Source organism: Lissotriton vulgaris, chromosome 5 (assembly GCF_964263255.1).
Source record: "Lissotriton vulgaris chromosome 5, aLisVul1.2, whole genome shotgun sequence".
Lineage (NCBI taxonomy): Eukaryota > Metazoa > Chordata > Amphibia > Caudata > Salamandridae > Lissotriton > Lissotriton vulgaris.
Window position 1 is genome coordinate 1,513,091,144 of NC_141693.1, and position 20,428 is coordinate 1,513,111,571.

Sequence of the window (20,428 nt, forward strand, 5' to 3'; positions counted from 1 at the left end):
TAAATTATGTAAATATTATATTTTTTAAGTTTTCTTTTAGGTGTTGGTTGCTGAGTTTGTAGGGGTATATACTGTGAGAAGTTGATTGAGTAATAATTAATTAACAATGGATTATTAATGTATTATTCATTATTTAATTTATTATTAGTTATGTATTTTATTAAATAATGATATCTTTTTTACTTTACATGTTTAGTATGGTCTGTTGTATTTGTAGCAGGATAGGGTGCAAAGTTTTTTAGGCTATAATTAATTAAAGGTTAATAATTCTTGTATTATTAAACATTTAATTGATCATTCAATACTTGTGTTATACTTCTTTACTTTAGCTATATTTTAAGTGTGGGCTGCTGGATCTGTGGGAGTATAGTGTGTGAAACGTAACTGTATAATACGTTGATAACATTTTTTTTTCTAATTCAAAATTAATAATACTTTTTTTTAAAATAATCATGTAAAGAGTTTCAATTGTGTTTTTAAGTTTATATATATAATATTTATATTAAGAGTTGTATATTTCTGGTCAAGTGGTTACTATCACGCCTACCAGTTTGCTGCTTTGCTCCTGACTGCTTCTTCTCTGGAAACCTCGCTGGAACCTTGCGGTACCCGCTGCGCTGGTCCCGCATCGCCCGTCTGCCTCGGCGCTTGACTTTGTTTGTTGGGGCTAGTAACTTTGGACCAGTGACCTTTGGGACCTGCAGGGCTGCGAGCGCCAGGTGAGAGACAGGGACTCCATTTCTCAGGAGTCCCTGCGTTGTCATCACCTGCACCTGGACGCTCTCCCTGTTTGACCCGCCCCCGAGCACCGAGTAAAAGGTGTGTGCTTGCTGCTGCCTTGTTGGGAGACGCCTCACGCCTACCAGTTTGCTGCTTTGCTTTTGACTGCTTCTTCTCTGGAAACCTCGCTGGAACCTCGCGGTACCCGCTGCGCGAGTCCCGCATCGCCCGTCTGCCTAGGCGCTTGACTTTGTTTGTTGGGGCTAGTAACCTTGGACCAGTGACCTTTGGGACCTGCAGGGCTGCGAGCGCCAGGTGAGAGACAGGGACTCCATTTCCCAGGATTCCCTGTATTGTCATCACCTGCACCTGGACGCTCTCCCTGTTTGACCCGCCCCCCGAGCACCGAGTAAAAGGTGTGTGCTTGCTGCTGCCTTGTTGGGAGACGCCTCACGCCTACCAGTTTGCTGCTTTGCACCTGACTGCTTCTTCTCTGGAAACCTCGCTGGAACCTCGCTGGACCCGCTGCGCGGGTCCCGCATCGTCCGTCTGCCTCGGCGCTTGACTTTGTTTGTTGGGGCTAGGAACTTTAGACCAGTGACCTTTGGGACCTGCAGGGCTGCGAGCGTCAGGTGAGAGACAGGGACTCCATTTCCCAGGAGTCCCTGCGTTGTCATCACCTGCACCTGGACGCTCTCCCTGTTTGACCCGCCCCCCCGAGCACCGAGTAAAAGGTGTGTGCTTGCTGCTGCCTTGTTGGGAGACGCCTCACGCCTACCAGTTTGCTGCTTTGCTCCTGACTGCTTCTTCTCTGGAAACCTCGATGGAACCTCGCGGTACCCGCTGCGCGGGTCCCGCATCGCCCGTCTGCCTCGGCGCTTGACTTTGTTTTTTGGGGCTAGTAACTTTGGACCAGTGACCTTTGGGACCTGCAGGGCTGCGAGCGCCAGGTGAGAGACAGGAACTCCATTTCCCAGGAGTCCCTGCGTTGTCATCACCTGCACCTGGACGCTCTCCCTGTTTGACCCGCCCCCTGAGCACCGAGTAAAAGGTGTGTGCTTGCTGCTACCTTGTTGGGAGACGCCTCACGCCTACCAGTTTGCTGCTTTGCTCCTGACTGCTTCTTCTCTGGAAACCTCGCTGGAACCTCGCGGTACCCGCTGCGCGGGTCCCGCATCGCCCGTCTGCCTCGGCGCTTGACTTTGTTTGTTGGGGCTAGTAACTTTGGACCAGTGACCTTTGGGACCTGCAGGGCTGCGAGCGCCAGGTGAGAGACAGGGACTCCATTTCCCAGGAGTCCCTGCGTTGTCATCACCTGCACCTGGACGCTCTCCCTGTTTGACCCGCCCCCCCGAACACCTCCCTCCTATAATAGGAGTTGTTATCCTCGCTGCGTGGGAGTGCGCGGGAGCATCCCGGGAGAAGCCCGGGACAAGGGCGGGACCGTCTGTGGCCGTCAGGGGCCGAGGGAGGCCGGGCTGGGCCCTCTCTCTGTCATCTTGTATTTGTGACATTGAGTTATTGTCTTCGTGAGCTGGTGTTCAAAACGATTGTAGGTATTGTCATTTGTAGAACTTAGTACTCTCTTGAAACACTTAGGTTACTGGATATGACATCACCAACAACCTCCACCATCGGCGTTCTATCTCAGGCCGAGGTGGGGCCAGCAATCTCAGGCCCTTTGGATAAATATTTTTCTCGGGTAGCCAACGATATCGACAAAGAGATTGCACTGGCGGAGAGAAGCGCTGAGCGTAGGCAGTCTATTGAACTCCTTAAAATACCCTTGGAAAAAAGACAACCGCAGGTTTTCCCGGCATTGATTCCCCCTCGGTCTTCCTTAACTCTGCCAGCGGTAGTTGAAACTCCCTATGCCTTCCCCCCTACGATTGAGTTGTTGACCGACTCGCAAGTGGACTCTGACATTCGCTCTCCCCTTGGAAGTACACCTCCCTTACCCACTGATCCATCAATAGGGCAGCCGAATTCGGCCCAACGGAGTGTGTTAAACCAAGTGGTTAGAGCAAAGTCATGTTCCAAAAGGAAGAGATGTCCCGCCCCAAAGAAGTGCTACTTGTCTAAACCCCCCCAAAAAATAAGGAAGGTTGTAGCATGTTCTCGCTCTTCCCAGGAACCTATTGAGGTTGGTCCCAACGGGGAAAAGATATGTGAGGTGGGGGCAGCTCCTGAGGTGGTTAGTTATGGCGCGAATAGCACTGATGTACTATCTATGGGGTTGCCAGAGCTTCCTCCTGTAGTTCTCCCCCTGTCTCTCGAGGGGGGTAAAGTGCCAGCTAGTCCCAGCTCCAAGACCAATGATCTCCCAGAAATGGGAGTGGTTGAGTCCTTACATGTCACCCCTACCCTGCTACTCGAGATGGAGAAGCTAATGAGGTCTCTTTTGACTCCGCTCGAGGAACGAGTCAAAAAACTAGCGGATAGGTTAGACCACTTTGAGCAGGCAACCGTGGACAATTTTTTCACCACTAAATCATTAATAAAGTCCCACATAAGGACAGGGGAGTGTAGTATTCCTCACCAACTTAGTGGGCAGGAGAAAGGTGTGTCGGCTGTTGTACCCCCCCCCCCCCACCTGTGGACGGCACCCCAAGTGGGCTCCAGGGTAAAGGGAAAAATAAAAAGACCAATTTGGAGCCAAAAAATAATCCAAATAGTAAGATCAACAAAGTAGCCAAGCCTCCTGTCACAGTTGTTACGGGTACAAAAGATTGTTCTAGGACTGTTGCCCCCCCATCTAACGCCCCTCAAGTTTCATTTAACAACCCAATACCCTGTAATGGTACTGCAGCCAGCAGTAGCAGAAACACCTCTGGGAACAAAAATATTCCATCAAACAGTTCCCAACCACCTCACGACACCTCTTCCTCTGGATCCGTGGTTCCTGCCAATAGTCTACCTAAACCACCCCCATCGAAGGCACCGCGCAGGATACCTTACATGAATCTTACCCCAGACTCTTTTCCCTTCGTGGCTGTCCTTATAAATGTACCACCACTATTGGTTGGGCAAAGGGAATCCTTCCAAATGCTAAAAAACAAGGTAATCCATTGGTTAAGGGTAAACAGACCACTCCCCGGGGAAGTAGATGGTTTGATTGTAGGAGTAAGAAGGACGGAATGGATGGGTTGTACTTCTAAGAAAGTGGGGGGTGATTGTATAGTTGTCAATTTTCAAGATCCTAGGGTGGCTAGTTTGATAACGAAGCATGATGGGGATACAACTTGTGAGGGAATTGGTGTCGTAGCTCTTACTTTCTTTTACCCGAGACCAGCGGGTGTGGAATCTGTCATGACAACTTACCCAAGATCCTTGACCAATGTCCTGTTTTTAGGGTCTGTCCCCTTTACTGTACCGTTTCAACGGAATAGCTATTATGGTGGCATAAATACTAATTGTTTTGGAGCAGTGAGGGAGCAGGGGTGGGGGTATTGACAGATGCTTGACAATTGTATGAATAACGCAAAGGTTATGACTAGCCGGAACACATGTGGGAATTTTGTTAAACTTCACAAGAACCAAAATGTGGAACCTACTGGAATATATACTGGCTTGGGGTTTGTGACTTTGGAGAAATCACGGGATGAATGTAACCAAATATCTGGGGGTGAGGATCCAAGTATTTCAAGTATCCAAAGCAACCAGGGGGTTGAGCATAATAATACAGACTTAACAAGGCACAGGGCTGGAGCTGATGTAACCCCTATAAATCTGCCAATGAGGTCTCCTGTAGGACCAGTACACAGGGACGGCCCAAGTATAGGGAAGTTCTTCTCATGGAATATCGCCGGGTTGGCCGGCAAACTAATGTCCCAGGATTGGGTAGACTTTGTTAATGGTTTTGAAGTCTGCCTATTTCAGGATATCTAAACTTCTCAATCCCGGCAAGTAAAGGTCCTAGGGGTCGACCAATGGGTGGCCTCACAGCTTGGGTGAAACAAACCTTACAAATAGAAGTAAAAGTGGTCGATCTGGGCTGTAGGGACATCCAAATGCTAAGATTGGCTTCGGAAAAGGGAGGAGTGATAGATATTTATAATATCTATGCTAGGGGTACCAACTCAGGAAGCTCCCCCACTCTAGAGGCCCTGTTCACCTCATTAGAATCACAGTCATTGGGGAATAAAATCATAGTAGCGGGCGACCTGAACAGGACCTTTGAGCCACTAGATAGTATAGATGATCCTCTGGGACAGGACGAGGACACACAATGGGGTGTCCCGATCCTAAACCTGGCTCCTGTTAAACGGTCTAAATATATCTTGTTAATGAATGCCATCTGCCTGGAATATGGGTTGAGGGCTCTCAATGGGAGAACGAAAGGTGACAGTGAAGGGGCTTGTACCTTTGACAATGGTCTTAGCCGTAGTAGGATAGACTATGTCATTTGCAGCCTTAGTCTATGGCAGTGGGCATGGGACATGAAAGTAGAGGGTAGATTGGAAAGTGACCACAATCCCCTCTGTGTGGACCACAATTGGTGGTCAATCATGCCAGATAGTCAGCAATTGAATGAAGACCAAATGCCCATAATGACAAACGATATGCGTAGACTTAATTGGCCAAGTGTCTTGGTGAATGCGGATTCAATGGACTTTATAAGCTCCGAGTTGGATGCTGCGATCGCTGCAATGGAGTTTGAAAATTCCGTTAACCCAGGGTCTAGGGAAATAACCGATATACATAATAAGCTCTTCTCCCACATAAGACCACATTTCATGAGAGCACGTAAGAAAAACATGAAACAATCACCTAAACCAGCTAGGTGGTTTAACCACCAGTGCTGGGAAGCCAGGTTAGCCTTAGGTAGCGCTATCAGGAATAGGGATAGGGAAGCTATTGGTAAGGCTAGGAAGCACTACAAGGCTAGTATATACTAGCAAAAAAACATGTTATGAAGAGTATTGGGCAGAGTTAAAGGAAGCGTCAGGGGTCAAGGACTCCAGGTTGTTTTGGAGATTATTAAAGTGGGGTAGAGGTGGTACTCCGAACAAGCCCGATAACAACGTCGCTGAGGGTGCTTGGGTGGAATACTTTAAACCCCAATATGCAGAGTCCAAGGAGGTTGGGGTTGTGAAAATGATTCCAGTGGTTTTTGCAACTGGAAATCTGTTTTCTCTTAAAGAAACTGAGACTGCAATATGTGCTGCCCAAGGGGGAAAGGCCCCGGGTCTTGACGGGATACCTTCTGACGTCTTTAAAAATGATATGGGTCGGTGGGCCAAGTATGTTTCCCTCTTGGGAAATTCTATCGCAAAAGGAGCTGAAGTCCCAGAAGTATGGAAGGGGGCGATCATTATACCCATTTACAAAAAGGGGGATAGGTCCCTCCCGGCTAATTATAGGCCAATAAGCTTGATTGCCACCATTCAAAAAGTGGTAGGGAGAATGGTGGTAAATAAGCTAATGGATTGGGTTGAAGAGAATAGTGCATTGTCTCCTTACCAGGCCGGTTTTAGGCGGGCCATAAGTACGGTTGACCAGGTGTTTCGGTTTGCCTTACTTCAATGGGGGACGGTGGTGCTTGGCGAAGGCAGCCTGTATGTCGCCTTTGTCGACTTGCGGGCTGCCTTCGACCTGGTCCCAAGGGGAAAGCTTTGGGCAGTCCTGAGTGAAATTGGTCTCCCAGCCGAGTTACTTACCCTATTTATGAGGCTGCACGAGGCTAATTTTGCCAGGGTTCAATGGGGCACGAACGGCGAATCTTCCGCCGACTTTCCCGTCGAGCGTGGTGTTCGCCAGGGATGTGCAATGGCACCCTTGCTCTTTTCCTTACTTATTAATGGAATTGTGGCTCGGATGTTGGATGCCTGTGTTGATGCACCCTCGTTGGCGGGCATCAGGGTCCCGATCCTGATGTTCGCCGACGACACATTGATCTTGTCCAAAACACCGGGTGGCCTGCAGCGTGCCCTACATATCTTTGACCACTTTTGCGGGGAACACGGCTTGGAAGTGAATGTGGGCAAGACCAAGCTGATGACTTTCTCGCCTAGGCGTAGAGCTCGCCCAAAAATACTCTTGAATTACTGCGAGTTAGAGGTGGTTAGTGTATTTACTTACCTCGGGGTCCAGATCACTAACAATCTAAAGTGGTCCTATCATATAGAAAAGGCGGTCCTGAAACACCAACAGGTCGTGGGAGCATTAAGGATTGAACACAAAAAATCAAAATCCAAACCTATCAAAGCAGTCCTGGCAGTTTATGACGCCAAGGTCATTGGGTCTGCCCTGTATGGGGCGGAACTATGGGGCTTTGAGAAGGTTCTTCCCTTGCAGACATCAGAGAATAGGTTTATCAGGGGTATAACAGGACTTCCCCAGAGTACCCCACTAATCCCGCTTGGCCTTGATCTGGGGAGAAGATCAGTCAGTGACCGAGTAAGATTACGTCCAATCCTCTATTGGCGACACCTTTGGACCACCCCAGAGATACGGCACTATGCCGATGGATTCCTTGCAATAATTAAAGCAGATATTTTCCATAAAATAACATGGCTCAAACACCTCAGGGCTGCTCTAGGAGAACTTGGCCTCTCCAAACTTTGGGATAATCCCTCTGGGGAAGCTTTTCCTAGTAAAAATACCATCCAAAGTTTATATTGGGAAAGGGTTGATGGCAGACTCTGGAGCAGAACGAGATCTGACACGATGGGGGGGCGCTTCTTGGAAATTAAACAGTGTCCATTATTAGAACTATACTGGGACAGTATCACCGTCCCAGGAGACAGGAAGTTAATGTTCCAGCTAAGAGCTGGTTCCCTCCCCCTGAGATCTTTGACGGGCAGGTGGAGGAGTACGACCAACTCGTGCTGCCCAGTGTGTGGTGCAGCCAAGGAAAGCGTAGGCCACTTCTTATTCCTTTGTGAGGCATACGCAACCCCTTGAAGAGTATGGCTAGTTCCCGTTTGCAGGAACTTAGGGATATCTAGTGGTGTTGAGGCGCTAAGAATTATTTGTACTTCCACTGATTTGCCAATTGTCTTGGGAACAGCAAAATACCTGGGGTGGGCATGGTCCATCAGACGGAGGGCTATCTCCCCTAATGTACATTGATCTTTGAATAAATGTGTTCTTAACTGTTTTTATTTCCCTCTTGTCAAAGCTTGCATAACGGTTTTTATCACTGAATGTATAAGATGGTTAATTTTATGTCTTGTATTTTTTAAATGTATTTTTTAAATGTATGTTGTGCTTTTATGAGTATATTGCTCGAATAAAGCTTTGAAACCGGTTATTAAAATATGTTATGTGTTTATAGTGAATGACTGTCTCCCTACTGTTGTACAGTCTTGAGTTGGAATAGTAAATTGTATCTCTCTGAAGTCCAACACTTTCCCTACTGTTGCACAGACTAAAATGGGAATAGTAAATGTAACCCTGCCGAAGTCCAACTCTTCCTACTGTTGCACAAACTAGGTTGGGAATAGTAAATTTAACCACTCCGAAGTCCAACCTGTTCCCTACTATTGCACAGACTGGAGGTTGGAATAGTACATTTGACCTCTCTGAAGCCCAAAGCTTTTTCTACTGTTGAACAGACGGAATGGGAATAGAAGAATTTAACCCCTCTGAAGTCCAAAGCTTTTGCTACTGTTGCACAGACTGGAGTGGAAACAGTACATTTTACCTCTCTGTAGTCCAGTGCTTTCCCTACTGTTGCACAGACTGGAGTTGGAATAGTTAGTTTTACCCCTCTGAAGTCCAAGGCTTTCCCTACTGTACCACAGACTGGATTGGTAATAGTGAAATTAACCCCTTTGAAGTCCAACACTTTACTTACTGCTGCACAGACCGGAGTGGGAATAGTAGATTTTACCCTGCTGAAAGTCCACCCCATTCCCCTTTTGTTGCACAGACTGGAGGGTCGAATAGTAAATGTAACTCCTTCGTAGTCCAACCCTATCATTACTGTTGCACAGACTGGAGTTGGAATAGGCAATTTAACCCCTCCAGAGTCCAGTGCTTTTCTTACTGTTGCACAGACTGAAATGGGAAGAGTAAATTTAAAAACTCATCAAAGTCCAATTCTTTCCCTACGGTTGTACAGTCTGAGGTAGGAATAGTTAAGTTAGCCCCTCCAAAGTCCAAGCCCTTCCCTACTGTTGCGCAGACTGGAGTGGGAATAGCCAAGTTAACCCCTCCAGATTCCAACACTTAACTTATGGTTTCACAGACTGAAATGGGTATAGTATATTTAACCCTTCAAAGTCCAACCCTTTCACTTCTGTTGCGCAGGCTGGAGTTGGAATAGTACATTTTAGCTCTCCTAAGTCCAAAGCTTTCCCTACTGTTGCTTAGTCTGGAGTGCTAATAGTAGATTTAACCCTGCCAAAGTCCACCCTACTGTTGCACAGACTGGTGTTATACTGGTGGAATACTAAATATTACCTATCCAAAGTCCAACACTTTCCATAGATTTGAACAGACTGTAGTGGTAATAGGCAATTTAACCCCTCCAGAGTCGTTACACAGACTGAAACGGAAATAGTATATTTAACTCCTCCAAAGTCCAACACTTTCAGTACTGTTGCACAGAGTGAAGTGGGAATAGTAAATGTAAGCCCTCCGTAGTCTAACCCTTTCCATACTATTGCACAGACTAGAGTGGGAATAGTAAGTTCAACCCATTCAAAGTCCAAAGCTTTCTCTTCTGTGGCACAGTCTGGAGTGGGAATAGTAAATATAACCCCTCCAAAGTCTCCCTCCTGCCCTACTGTTGCATAGACTGGAGTTGGAATAATACATTTGACCTTTCCAAAGTCCAACCCTTTCCCTTCTGTTGCACAGTCTGGAGTGGGAATAGTCCATTTAACCCCCTCCAAAGTCCAAGTCTTTCCCTACTGTTGCACAGACTTGAGGTTGGAATAGTAAATTTCACATGTCCAAAGTCTAACACTTTACCTACTGTTGCACTGACTGGAGTGGGAATAGCCAATTCTACCCCTCAAGATTCCAATACTTAACTTACTGCTTCACAGACTTAATTGGGTTTAGAATATTTAACCCCGCCAAAGTACAACACTTTACCTACTGTTGCACAGACTGGAGTTGGAATAGTTAATTTAACCCATCTAAAGTCCAATGCTTTCCCTACTGTTGCACAGACTAAGGGTTGGAATAGTAAAGTTAACCCTTATGAAGTCCAAAATGTAACTTACTGTTTCACAGACGGAATTTAGTATGGTATTTTTGACCCCTCAAAAGTCCAACACGTTCCCTACTATTGCACTGACTGGAGTGGGAAAAGTAAGTTCAACCCATTTGAGGTCCAACTCTTACCCTACTGGTGTACAGTCTGGAGTGGTAATACTATATTTAACCCTGCCAAAGTCCATCTCTTTCCCTACTGTTGGACAGACTGGAGGTTGGAATGCTAAATGTAACCCCTCCGAAGTCCATCGTTTTCCATACAGTTGAACAGTCTGGAGTGGGAATAGTATATTTAACCCCTCCAAAGTCCAACACTTTCCCTACTGTTGCACAGGCTGGAATCAGAATAGTCAATTTAACACCTGTGTAGCCAAACCCTTTCACTACTATTGCACAGACTGGAGTTGGAATAGAACATTTTAGCTCTCCGAAGTCTAATGCTTTTGCTTACTATTGCACAGACTGGAGTGGGAATAGTAAGTTCAACCTATTTGAAGTCCACCGCTTTCCCTACTGTTGCACAGTCTGGAGCGGAAATAGTAAATTTAACCCATTTGAAGTCCAACGCATTCCCTGCTGTTGCATAGACTGAAGGTTCAAATAATATATGTAACCCTTCCAACCCTTTCCCTACTGTTGTTCAGATTGGTAGTGGAATAGTAAATTTAACCCCTCCAAAGTTCAATGCTTTCTCTACTGTTGCTCAGTCTGGAGTGGGAATAGTAAATTTAACTCCTCCGAAGTTGAATGCTTTCTCTAATGTTGCACAGACTGGAGGTTGGAATAGTAAATTTAACCCATCCAGATTCCAAAGCTTAACTTACTGTTTCACAGACTGAATTGGGTATTGCATGTTTAACCCCTCCATAGTCCAACACTTTCCCTACTGTTGCACAGACTGGAGTTGGAATAGTACATTTTAGCTCTTCGAAGTCCATGCTTTCCTTACTATTCCACAGACTGGAGTGGGAATAGTAAGTTCAATCTATTCAAACTCCAATGCTTCCCCTACTGTTGCACAGACTGGAGTTGGAATAGTAAATATAACATCTCCAAAGTTCAACACTTTCCATACAGGTAAACAGTCTGGAGTGGGAATAGACAATTTAACCCCTCCTCAGTCATATACTTTCCTTACTGTTGCACAGACTGGAGATGGGAATAGCCAATTCAACCTCTCCAGATTCCAACGCACAGATTGAAGTTGAAGTAGTCAATTTTACCTCTCTGAAGTCCAACGCTTTCCCTACTGTTGCACAGACTGGAGTTAGAATCGTAAACTTTATATCTCCGAAGTCCAACACTTTCCCTACTATTGCACAGACTGGAGTGGGATTAGTGAATTTAACCCTCTGAAGTCCAACACTTTCCCTACTGTTGAACAGACAGGTGTGGGAATAGTTCATTTAACCCCTCTGAAGTCCAGCGCTTTCCCTACTGTTGCCCGGACTGGAGTGAGAATAGTAGATTCAACCCCTCTGAGGTCCAACGCTATCCCTACTGTTGCACAGACTAGAATGGGAATAGTAAACCTAACTCCTCTGAAGTCCAACACTTTCCCTACTGTTGAATAGACTGAAGTGAGAATAGTAATTTAACCCCTATGATGTCCAACGCTTTACCTACAGTTGAACCGAATGGAGTGGGAATAGTAAATTAACCCCCCTGAAGTCCAATGATTTCCTTAATAGTGCACAGAATGGAGTATGGATAGTAAATTAAACCCCTCCAGAGTCCATCCCTATCCCTACTGTTGCACAGACTGGAGTTGTAGTAGTAAATTTAACCTTTCTGAAGTCGAATGTGTTCTCTAACATTGCACAGACTACAGTTGGAATAGTAAATGTAACCCCTCTGAAGTCCAATGCTTTCTCTACTGTTGAAGAGACAGGAGTGGGAATAGTTCATTTAACCCCTCTGAAGTCCAGCTCTTTCCCTACTGTTGCCCAGACTGAAGTGAGAATACTAGATTTAACATTTAACATTTCCATTTACAGTATGCAGAGCTGTTCTATGTGGATATCATTAAACTGTGGCATGGACCCTACATTCCTGGACCTCATTTAGACACCCTGATTTATGGTGTATGCCGGGTGTGAAGCTGCTGATTACCTCGCATGATATATGCCGGGAGTGAGTAGTCTGTTCACGTATGGTATATGAATTGTGCGAGTTGGCAAAATGTTTTCTCATGGGCTACTTGGGATACATAGTGTGTTTTGATGTACTTTTAAGCAATAGGTCCAGAGAACCAGATGTATGCCGCATTTTCTTGATATCCAGTGACTATATTTGATTTCATGTATGCCAGATGTGACAGATATAATATATTTTTTGTGGGATGGCACAGGTGTACGGTACTCCTCTCATGATATCCCTGTTTCCTCTTCACCAGCTCTTTGCCATCTTTGCCTTTGGAAGCTGTGGGTCGTACAGTGGAGAAACATCAGTGAACGTGAAATGTTCGGCAGAGGCTAAAGACTCAATTCCTATTTCTGTCCAATTTGGATATCCATTCAGGTAAGACTGCAGTCAGGGAGGAGCCTGTCTCTACCCTCCAATGAAGGTGGCTGTCTCTACCCTCCAATGTAGGCGGCTGTCTCTCCACATGAGGTATATAGAGCCTGTGGCCTGAATCTCCTTGGCCTTCATTGCCAAAGCCTGTCTCTGCCCTAACCAGGGAGCTTCACAGCAAGATGTCTGTACTCTCCAATCCAGATAGCCAGATGCCTTCACTCCTCTAAAGGTGGGGCTTTATATCCTGAAGCCTATCTCTTCCCTAATGCATTAGTTTCAGGGACAGATATCTGGCTCTAAACACCCTGGGGATTTACAGCCTGAACCCACACTCAGCACTAGGCAGACTGGTCTGTTTTGGGGATTATCCTAATTAATTACTCCCTTGCATCACCACTGCCTTGATGGCTATCTCAATAATAGGTACAATCTTCACTCTTGAAATAAATCAGCAGCTAACCCCTCTCTCAGCTACCCAACACAATCAATACCTCACACTCACAACACACCTTCCATGACATTCTCAAAACAGGACACATTCCCCATCTCTTAAGGAAGATAATGAGCCAAATACTCTCCTATCATCCACCTCCCATTCATCAAAAAAACAAAAAAACTCAAAAAGTTGCTGTCATTCGAAAACGTGAATATTGCCATGAACCTACAAGACTATCAAGTAAGCTTTAGACCCCAACGTCTCAAAGAGACGGCCACCATTCAAGTTGTGTATGATGCTTCCTACTTCGCAGCCTAAGGTGACCTCCATCCTCCCTGTGCTACTTGATGTGTCAGCAGCCTATGTCCCCACTGATTATCAAATCCTTATAAGCCAAATATCCTCTCAAAGAGCCTGGATTTCCCCTTGCAGTAGTTCTTTGGTTCTTCTTGCAAGTCACTAGGTGCTCGGAGTCATTCAGACTGGCTCAGCCCGTTCCCAGCAGCCACCTGTGAGAGCGGTGCTGTCATCCTTTCACCACTCACCTCCCCTGCCCTTTCACCACTCACCTCCCCTGTCCTTTCACCACTCACCTCCCCTGTCCTTTTACCACTCACCTCCCCTGTCCTTTCACCACTCACCTCGCTTGTCCTTTCACCACTCACCTCTCCTGTCCTTTCACCACTCACCCCCCTGCCCTTTCACCACTCCCCTCCCCATCCTTTCACCACTCACCACTCACCACCCCGTCCTTTCACCACTCACCTCTCACCTCCCCTGTCCTCTCAACACTCATCTCGCCTGTCCTTCCACCACTCCCCTCCCCTGTCCTTCCACCACTCACCTCCCCTGCCCTTTCACCACTCACCTCCCATGCCCTTTCACCACTCCCCTCCCCTGTCCTTTCACCACTCACCTCCCCTGCCCTTTCACCACTCACCTCCCCTGCCCTTTCACCACTCACCTCCCCTGTCCTTTCACCACTCACCACTCACCTCCCCTGTTCTTTCACCACTCACCACTCACCTCCCCTGTCCTTTCACCACTCACCTCCCCTGTCCTTTCACCACTCACCCCGTCCTTTTACCACTCACCTCCCCTGCCCGTTCACCACTTACCTCCCCTGTCCTTTCACAACTCACCTCCCTTGTCCTTTCACCACTCACCTCCCCTGTCCTTTCACCACTCACATCCCCTGTCCTTTCACCACTCACCTCACCTGTCCTTTCACCACTCACCTCCCCGTCCTTTCACCACTCACCACTCACCTCCCCTGTCCTCTCAACACTCACCTCCCCTGTCCTTCCACCACTCACCTCCCCTGCCCTTTCACCACTCACCTCCCCTGCCCTTTCACCACTCACCTCCCCTGTCCTTTCACCACTCACCTTCCCTTCCCTTTCACCACTCACATCCCCTGCCCTTTCACCACTCACCTCCCCTCTCCTTTCACAACTCACCACCCCTGTCCTTTCACCACTCACCTCCCCTGTCCCTTCACCACTCACCTCCCCTGTTCATTCACCACTCACCATTCACCTTGTCCTTTCACCTCTCACCACTCACTCCCCTGTCCTCTCAACACTCACCTCCACTGTCCTTTCACCTCTTACCTCCCTTTTCACCACTCACATCCCCTACCCTTTCACCACTCACCTCCCCTGTCCTTTCATCACTCACCACCCCTGTCCTTTCACCACTCACCTCCCCTGTCCCTTCACCACTCACTACTCACCTCCCCTTTCCTTTCACCACTCACCTCCCCTGTCCTTTCACCACTCACCTACCCTGTCCTTTCACCACTCACCTCCCCTTACACCACTCACCTCCCCTGTCTTTTCACCACTCACCTCCCCTGCAATTTTCACCACTCACCTCCCCTGTCATTTCACCACTCACCTTCCCTGTCCTTTCACCACTCATCTCCCCTGCCCTTTCACCACTCACCTCCCCTTTCACCAATCACATCCCCTTTCACCACTCACCTCCCCTGCACGTTCACCACTCACCTCCCCTGCCCTTTCACCACTCACCTCCCCTGCCCTTTCACCGCTCATCTCCCCTGTCCTTTCACCACTCACCTCCCCTGCCTTGTCACCACCACTCACCTCCCCTGCCCTTTTACCACTCACCTCACCTCCCCTGCCCTTTCACCGCTCACCTTCCCTGTCCTTTCACCACTCACCTCCCCTTTCACCACTCATCTCCTCTGCCCTTTCACCATTCACCTCCCCTGCCCTTTCACCGCTCACCTCCCCTGTCCTTTCACCAGTCATCTCCCCTGTCCTTTCACCACTCATCTCTCCTGTCCGAGGAAGTTCTCTGCATCTTTGTTGCAACCACAGCATCTTATTTGAGCAACAGTGGTCCCATGCATAAAGAATATACAGGCACAAAATAAATATAGACACAATGGAAGCTATATTAAATACTGACTTGTCCAGCCGGACAGAGGTCTAATTTTTACTTTAAAAGAAAATTTCACACACAGATACCTGCAACCGTTCTACGAAGTAGGGCACAAGCCTGTACCCAAACGTTTACAGATTGACATGGTGAAGAAAGTAGTCAGAAGATAGAACAGAGTTTTTTAGGCAGAAGCTATAGATTTCTGTAAGTTACACAATAACAGAAATTCAGTTAAACACCATTACTAGCACAACATAGAAGTTTACATATTTCACAGTATATGGTGTTTTAGGAAGTCAACGGCGTTTCGATCCCGTTAAAGAATCAAAGGGATCATCATCAGGACAAAATAATGCCTAAATGGTACAAGCTATAATAGCCAACGGTATCGCACAGGTGCGCAGCGGATACCGGCCAGGTTAATTGTGGGTATCAAGAGGATCCGTGTGGGGGAGCCTTGCAACCACGGAGCAACCAAGGTATTCAGTTCCGTGTATTATTAATTATCGGAGAACAACCTCCCAAAGTGGGGAAGAATGGGTGGAGTGTGCCGGTGGATCGCTAAGTAGCGTTCGGTTTATCAAAGATCAGCCTCCTGAAATACGGCCAGGGAAGTAACTGCAGTCCACCGACAATGCTCCCCTTCCCCCTACGCGACCGAGCGATCCGCCGGCGCGCTGTGCCTAATTCTCCCTATTTCGGGAGGCTGATCTTTGATAAACCGAACGCTACTTAGCGATCCACCGGCACACTCCACCCATTCTTCCCCACTTCGGGAGGTTGTTCTCCGATAATTAATAATACACGGAACTGAATACCTTGGTTGCTCCGTGGTTGCAAGGCTCCCCCACACGGATCCCCTTGATACCCACTATTTACCTGGCCGGTATCCGCTGCACACCTGTGCGATTCCGTTGGCCATTATAGCTTGTACCATTTCGGCATTATTTTGTCCTGATGATGATCCCTTTGATTCTTTAACGGGATCGAAACGCCGTTGACTTCCTAAAACACCATATACTGTGAAGATATGTAAACTTCTATGTTGGGCTAGTAATGGTGTTTAACTGAATTTCTGTTATTGTGTAACTTACAGAAATCTATAGCTTCTGCCTAAAAAACTCTGTTCTATCTTCTGACTACTTTCTTCACTATGTCAATCTGTAAACGTTTGGGTAAAGGCTTGTGCTCTACTTCGTAGAACGTTTGAAGGTATCTGTGTGTGAAATTTTCTTTTAAAGTAAAAATTGGACCTCTGTCCGGCTGGACAAGTCAGTATTTAATATAGCTTCCATTGTGTCTATATTTATTTTGTGCCTGTATATTCTTTATGCATGGGACCACTGTTGCTCAAATAATATGTTCCCCGAGGTCATGTGCTGACTCGAATGGGTGCCCTTGTTGTTCTATATAAGCAACCACAACATCAGCATTAAGTGTTATGCAGATGACAACCAGGGGCGTAACACAGGCTCCCGCGGTGCTGGGGGCCCCGAGCTGCAGCGGGCCCCCTAAGCACAGTACTCTCGTCTGAGAGCTCCTGATAAAATCCGGAGCGGGGACCCCTCCTTGCGCCTTGCAGAGGGGCCGCTTTAAATATCGTTACGACGACAACTAGTGACGCCTGAAACGTTCTGCAGTTAACAACATCAAGCGCCCCAAGAATCGCCAAACAACCAGCTATTGCCTACCTGAAACCCAAATCAAACAATAAAGAGCTCGTCTTTTTGGCCCATATTGCTAAGATATAGACAGACACCTCACATCAGCTCTCGGTTCTACAAATGTCAAATATTTCTCAGCGAAGCTGACTTCAGAAGGAGCACATGAGTGCTGGTCTTGTCTCACACGAACAACGCCCCGCTCTTTGGGTCCAGTCCAGCACCCTGGAGAGCACCCTGCGTGACCTGCACGTCACGGCGGCCCCATCCTTTCTGACAGGCTCCATCTCTTGGCCGGCCAGGCCCCCATCAGGTAAGGAGTGTGCACTCCCATAACTGGCAGGAAAACTGTTATTTACCAGAACAGCACAAGGCATTAGGACATCGTCAAACTGGAAGTGAAAAAGTGCAAAAAACAATAAAAAGACGCAAAGGGAAGCCTTCACGAGTTACATGTCTGGTTTACGGATTAACATTCCGGCACAGATCCGCGGTGCTCCTTCACTTGAGAATAGCGACGAAGCTGCATCTTTGTTCAGAACAATTCACTTAACATCAGCCACCCATGCTAAACTCAGATAAGATTCCCCCATGATTAGCACAGTACTTTATGTGACCTCGCATCCTCTGTTACCAGGTTCAACAGCAATCCGCTGCTCTCACGCTAGGTGTAATCCTGGATATATTCATGTGTACATGCATCCGTGACTGGTCTCTCTCCCATCTTATCTGTCCCTGCCCTCTCTTGTCTTTTCCTCCTACCTCTCTCCTGCTCTTTCCTCACCTGCCCGGTCTCTTCTCTTTGCCTTTCCCTTGTTAGCCTGCCTTTTATTGTGCCTTTTTCCATTGGCTCATCTCTTTCCTTTTACCTGTCTCTATATTATGACTCATACCCTCCCGTACCAGTCTATCCCCTGTTTGTCTCCTATGCTCTTCTCTTTATCATCTTTCTTCCTTTTACCTGTTTCTTCTCCATGTGCCTCTGACCTTGGCGGTCCCTTGTCCGCTCACCTGTCTCCAATGGCCCTCCTCTCTGCAGATCTCTCTGACTGGCCTCCCTGCATGCTTGTTCCCGCCTCATCTGCCTCCCCCACCTGTACTGGTCTCCTGCCCCGATTGTCTGTCTCCTCACTTGTCTATTTGGCTATACATTTCTCCTTCATGTCTCCTCTCATGGGGCTCTGTCCTTTTTAACGTACATTTCCCATCTCTTTTCTTATTATTCTTCAATAGGATTTCCCATTTCCTCTTTGATGACCCTCTCCTCACCACTCACCCTACTCTTCTCCCCCACCATCACCCGACTATCTATCTCCTTTGCCCCCCTTTTCCTCTGTCCTAATCTGTGCTCCCTACTCCATCTCTCCCTCCATCTATCTCTTCTCCCTCCCCTTTATATTCATTTTTCTGTCTCCAATGACACCTCCCCTCCCCCAGCACTCACACTGACTGATGGCCCTCCATCCTGTGCAGGTTGTACCAGCAGCGCTACGACATGCCTTGCGAGGCGGCGGGCGAGAAGCGGATTGGGCACCTCATGGGAGACTTCTCCTCCTCGGCTGAGTTCTTTGTCACCATGGGGGTGTTCGCGTTTCTCTACAGCATGGCCGCCCTGGTGCTGTACCTGCGCTTCCACGGCTTCTACACTGAGAACAGGAAGGCTGCCCTGGTGGTGAGTACTGCACGTGGGAGCGGAGGGGGAGAGACAGCTCAGGGTAGGTTTCAGCTCCCAGTTTGGTTTTGCAGGCCATGTGGGGGTGGAGGCAATGTGTGAGGTTTGATAATGTAGCCTTGGCCTGAGGGGATACACCAGGCAGAGAGGCACTCTGGTGTAAAGCATACATTCCAGGTGTAGTAGCCCCAACTTTAAGATCGGATCGAATTCATTGTTTACCAGCTGCTGATCTCTAAGGAAAGAAATAAGGATAAGCCAAACTCTCAAAGATCACCCCACTTCGAGGGGCAGTGTGATTGGTCCTCCCACTCAAAGGGGGTGTGTAGTAATCGCTCAAATATATACAACACAAGTAATATGGCAGTAGGTGGGGGTCCCGCTAGGTAATTTCCCTTTGCCTACCTTCTGACGAATGTGTGACAATGAAGGAGGTGCCTCGTACACCTAGCCATGGAGCCTATATTTTAATATGACTGGGATATTGAATGAATGAACAAAGGGACTGGTAGGGTATTACCACCTACTTGCATGGTCTGAATGTACACCATTGCCTGATCATCATTTACCCTGAAAAAGACCCTAGACCTTCTTGGGCTTATTTAGAGGTCGAAACATGTTGGTAATAAATATTTCTTAGGTCAAGTGATTCAATGTATTTCGCTAGAAGATCACACTTTGTTACTTTTTAAAGTATTTTTAAACATACCAGAGGTATTCGCCGAAGGAAATAATGCTTTGTGTATACCTCTAGGTATATTTTACACCCATCCTACATATATAAAAAAACAGGACCGACTGAACTGTCCTGAACCTAGATTTATAAGAACTCCCAGGGCTAGTTTAGTTTCCCTCGGTCGAGTCTGCAAGGTTGGCATTGCTCCTAAAACAGTGTGAAAAATGTTTTGATAACCCACAACAAGGAGAAGCCAAATAAACTTAATATGACCCAATTGGCCTCTGATACCCTCAAGTCGCTTACTTGTGCTGTACAGTTTTTAGAGGATAAACTTGAGGGGGAACCTCCCTTACTCTCCCTATATGGATTTATCCCCCAAATATATAACAGATCACACAGTGAGTGCAGGATAACGCATTTTATTTCTTAGACCAGAGGCTACGACCACAATCAAGCAGGAAATCCGGCATAATTAACAGACTTAGAACTAACAGGAGACTCACAGCAAAACATTCCTAAATGGTGTCTGCCCTAGCGAGGGCGCAGTGAGCACCAGGAAGAGTAGACAACAGAATTGTGAGATACAGACCGGATGCAGAGATATTTGCAGGCTGAGGAAGGTGTCGAGATCAGATGCGATGACTGAAGTGGGATTTGTTTACAACAACAGAGTGGTACTGACAGCAGGGGTGAGGGGTGGGTGCCCTGCACATAGTGACCAACCTCTGGATTGTGTTCTACGATCTTGAAACAGTCGAGGATCCAACAGGTTGTGTACCCCAAGCGCACATAGACTACAGGTCAATTTCCCAAGTGTATTGGTATCAGCAAAACTACTTTTTACTACATGCGGGTGTGTTCTTGCGGCTCTAGGCTTTGGTGATGTTCTGAGCCCCATGGAGGCTTTCTAGAAAAATGCCTAAATCCAAGGCATTCATTGGGAATGGGTTGGCCAAGGAGGAGTAAGGGGGACTGAACAAAGGTGGAAATGTATGTAACATGACACTTCCTTTGAAAGAAATAATGAAATATACTGTTTTTGAGTAACAGATGGTACATAGGGTAAGGACACACTAGTCTGCAGTGATTTTGATGAGTGGGTGGTCCTATATTTTGTGTTCTGTGAATATATGTGTACTAACTATGTCCCAATAAATGAGAGC

At 47.1% G+C, this 20,428-nt stretch overlaps 1 protein-coding gene across 1 annotated transcript in view; it reads left to right on the forward strand.

Annotated features, from left to right (window-relative positions):
- SYPL2 (synaptophysin like 2) overlaps nt 1-20,428 on the forward strand; it is a 75,292-nt gene that overhangs the window by 35,107 nt on the left and 19,757 nt on the right. The window contains exons 3-4 of the mRNA XM_086923561.1: nt 12,287-12,411; nt 18,388-18,586. Coding sequence (XP_086779687.1) covers nt 12,287-12,411; nt 18,388-18,586 — 324 coding nt within the window. The remainder of the gene's footprint in view (nt 1-12,286; nt 12,412-18,387; nt 18,587-20,428) is intronic.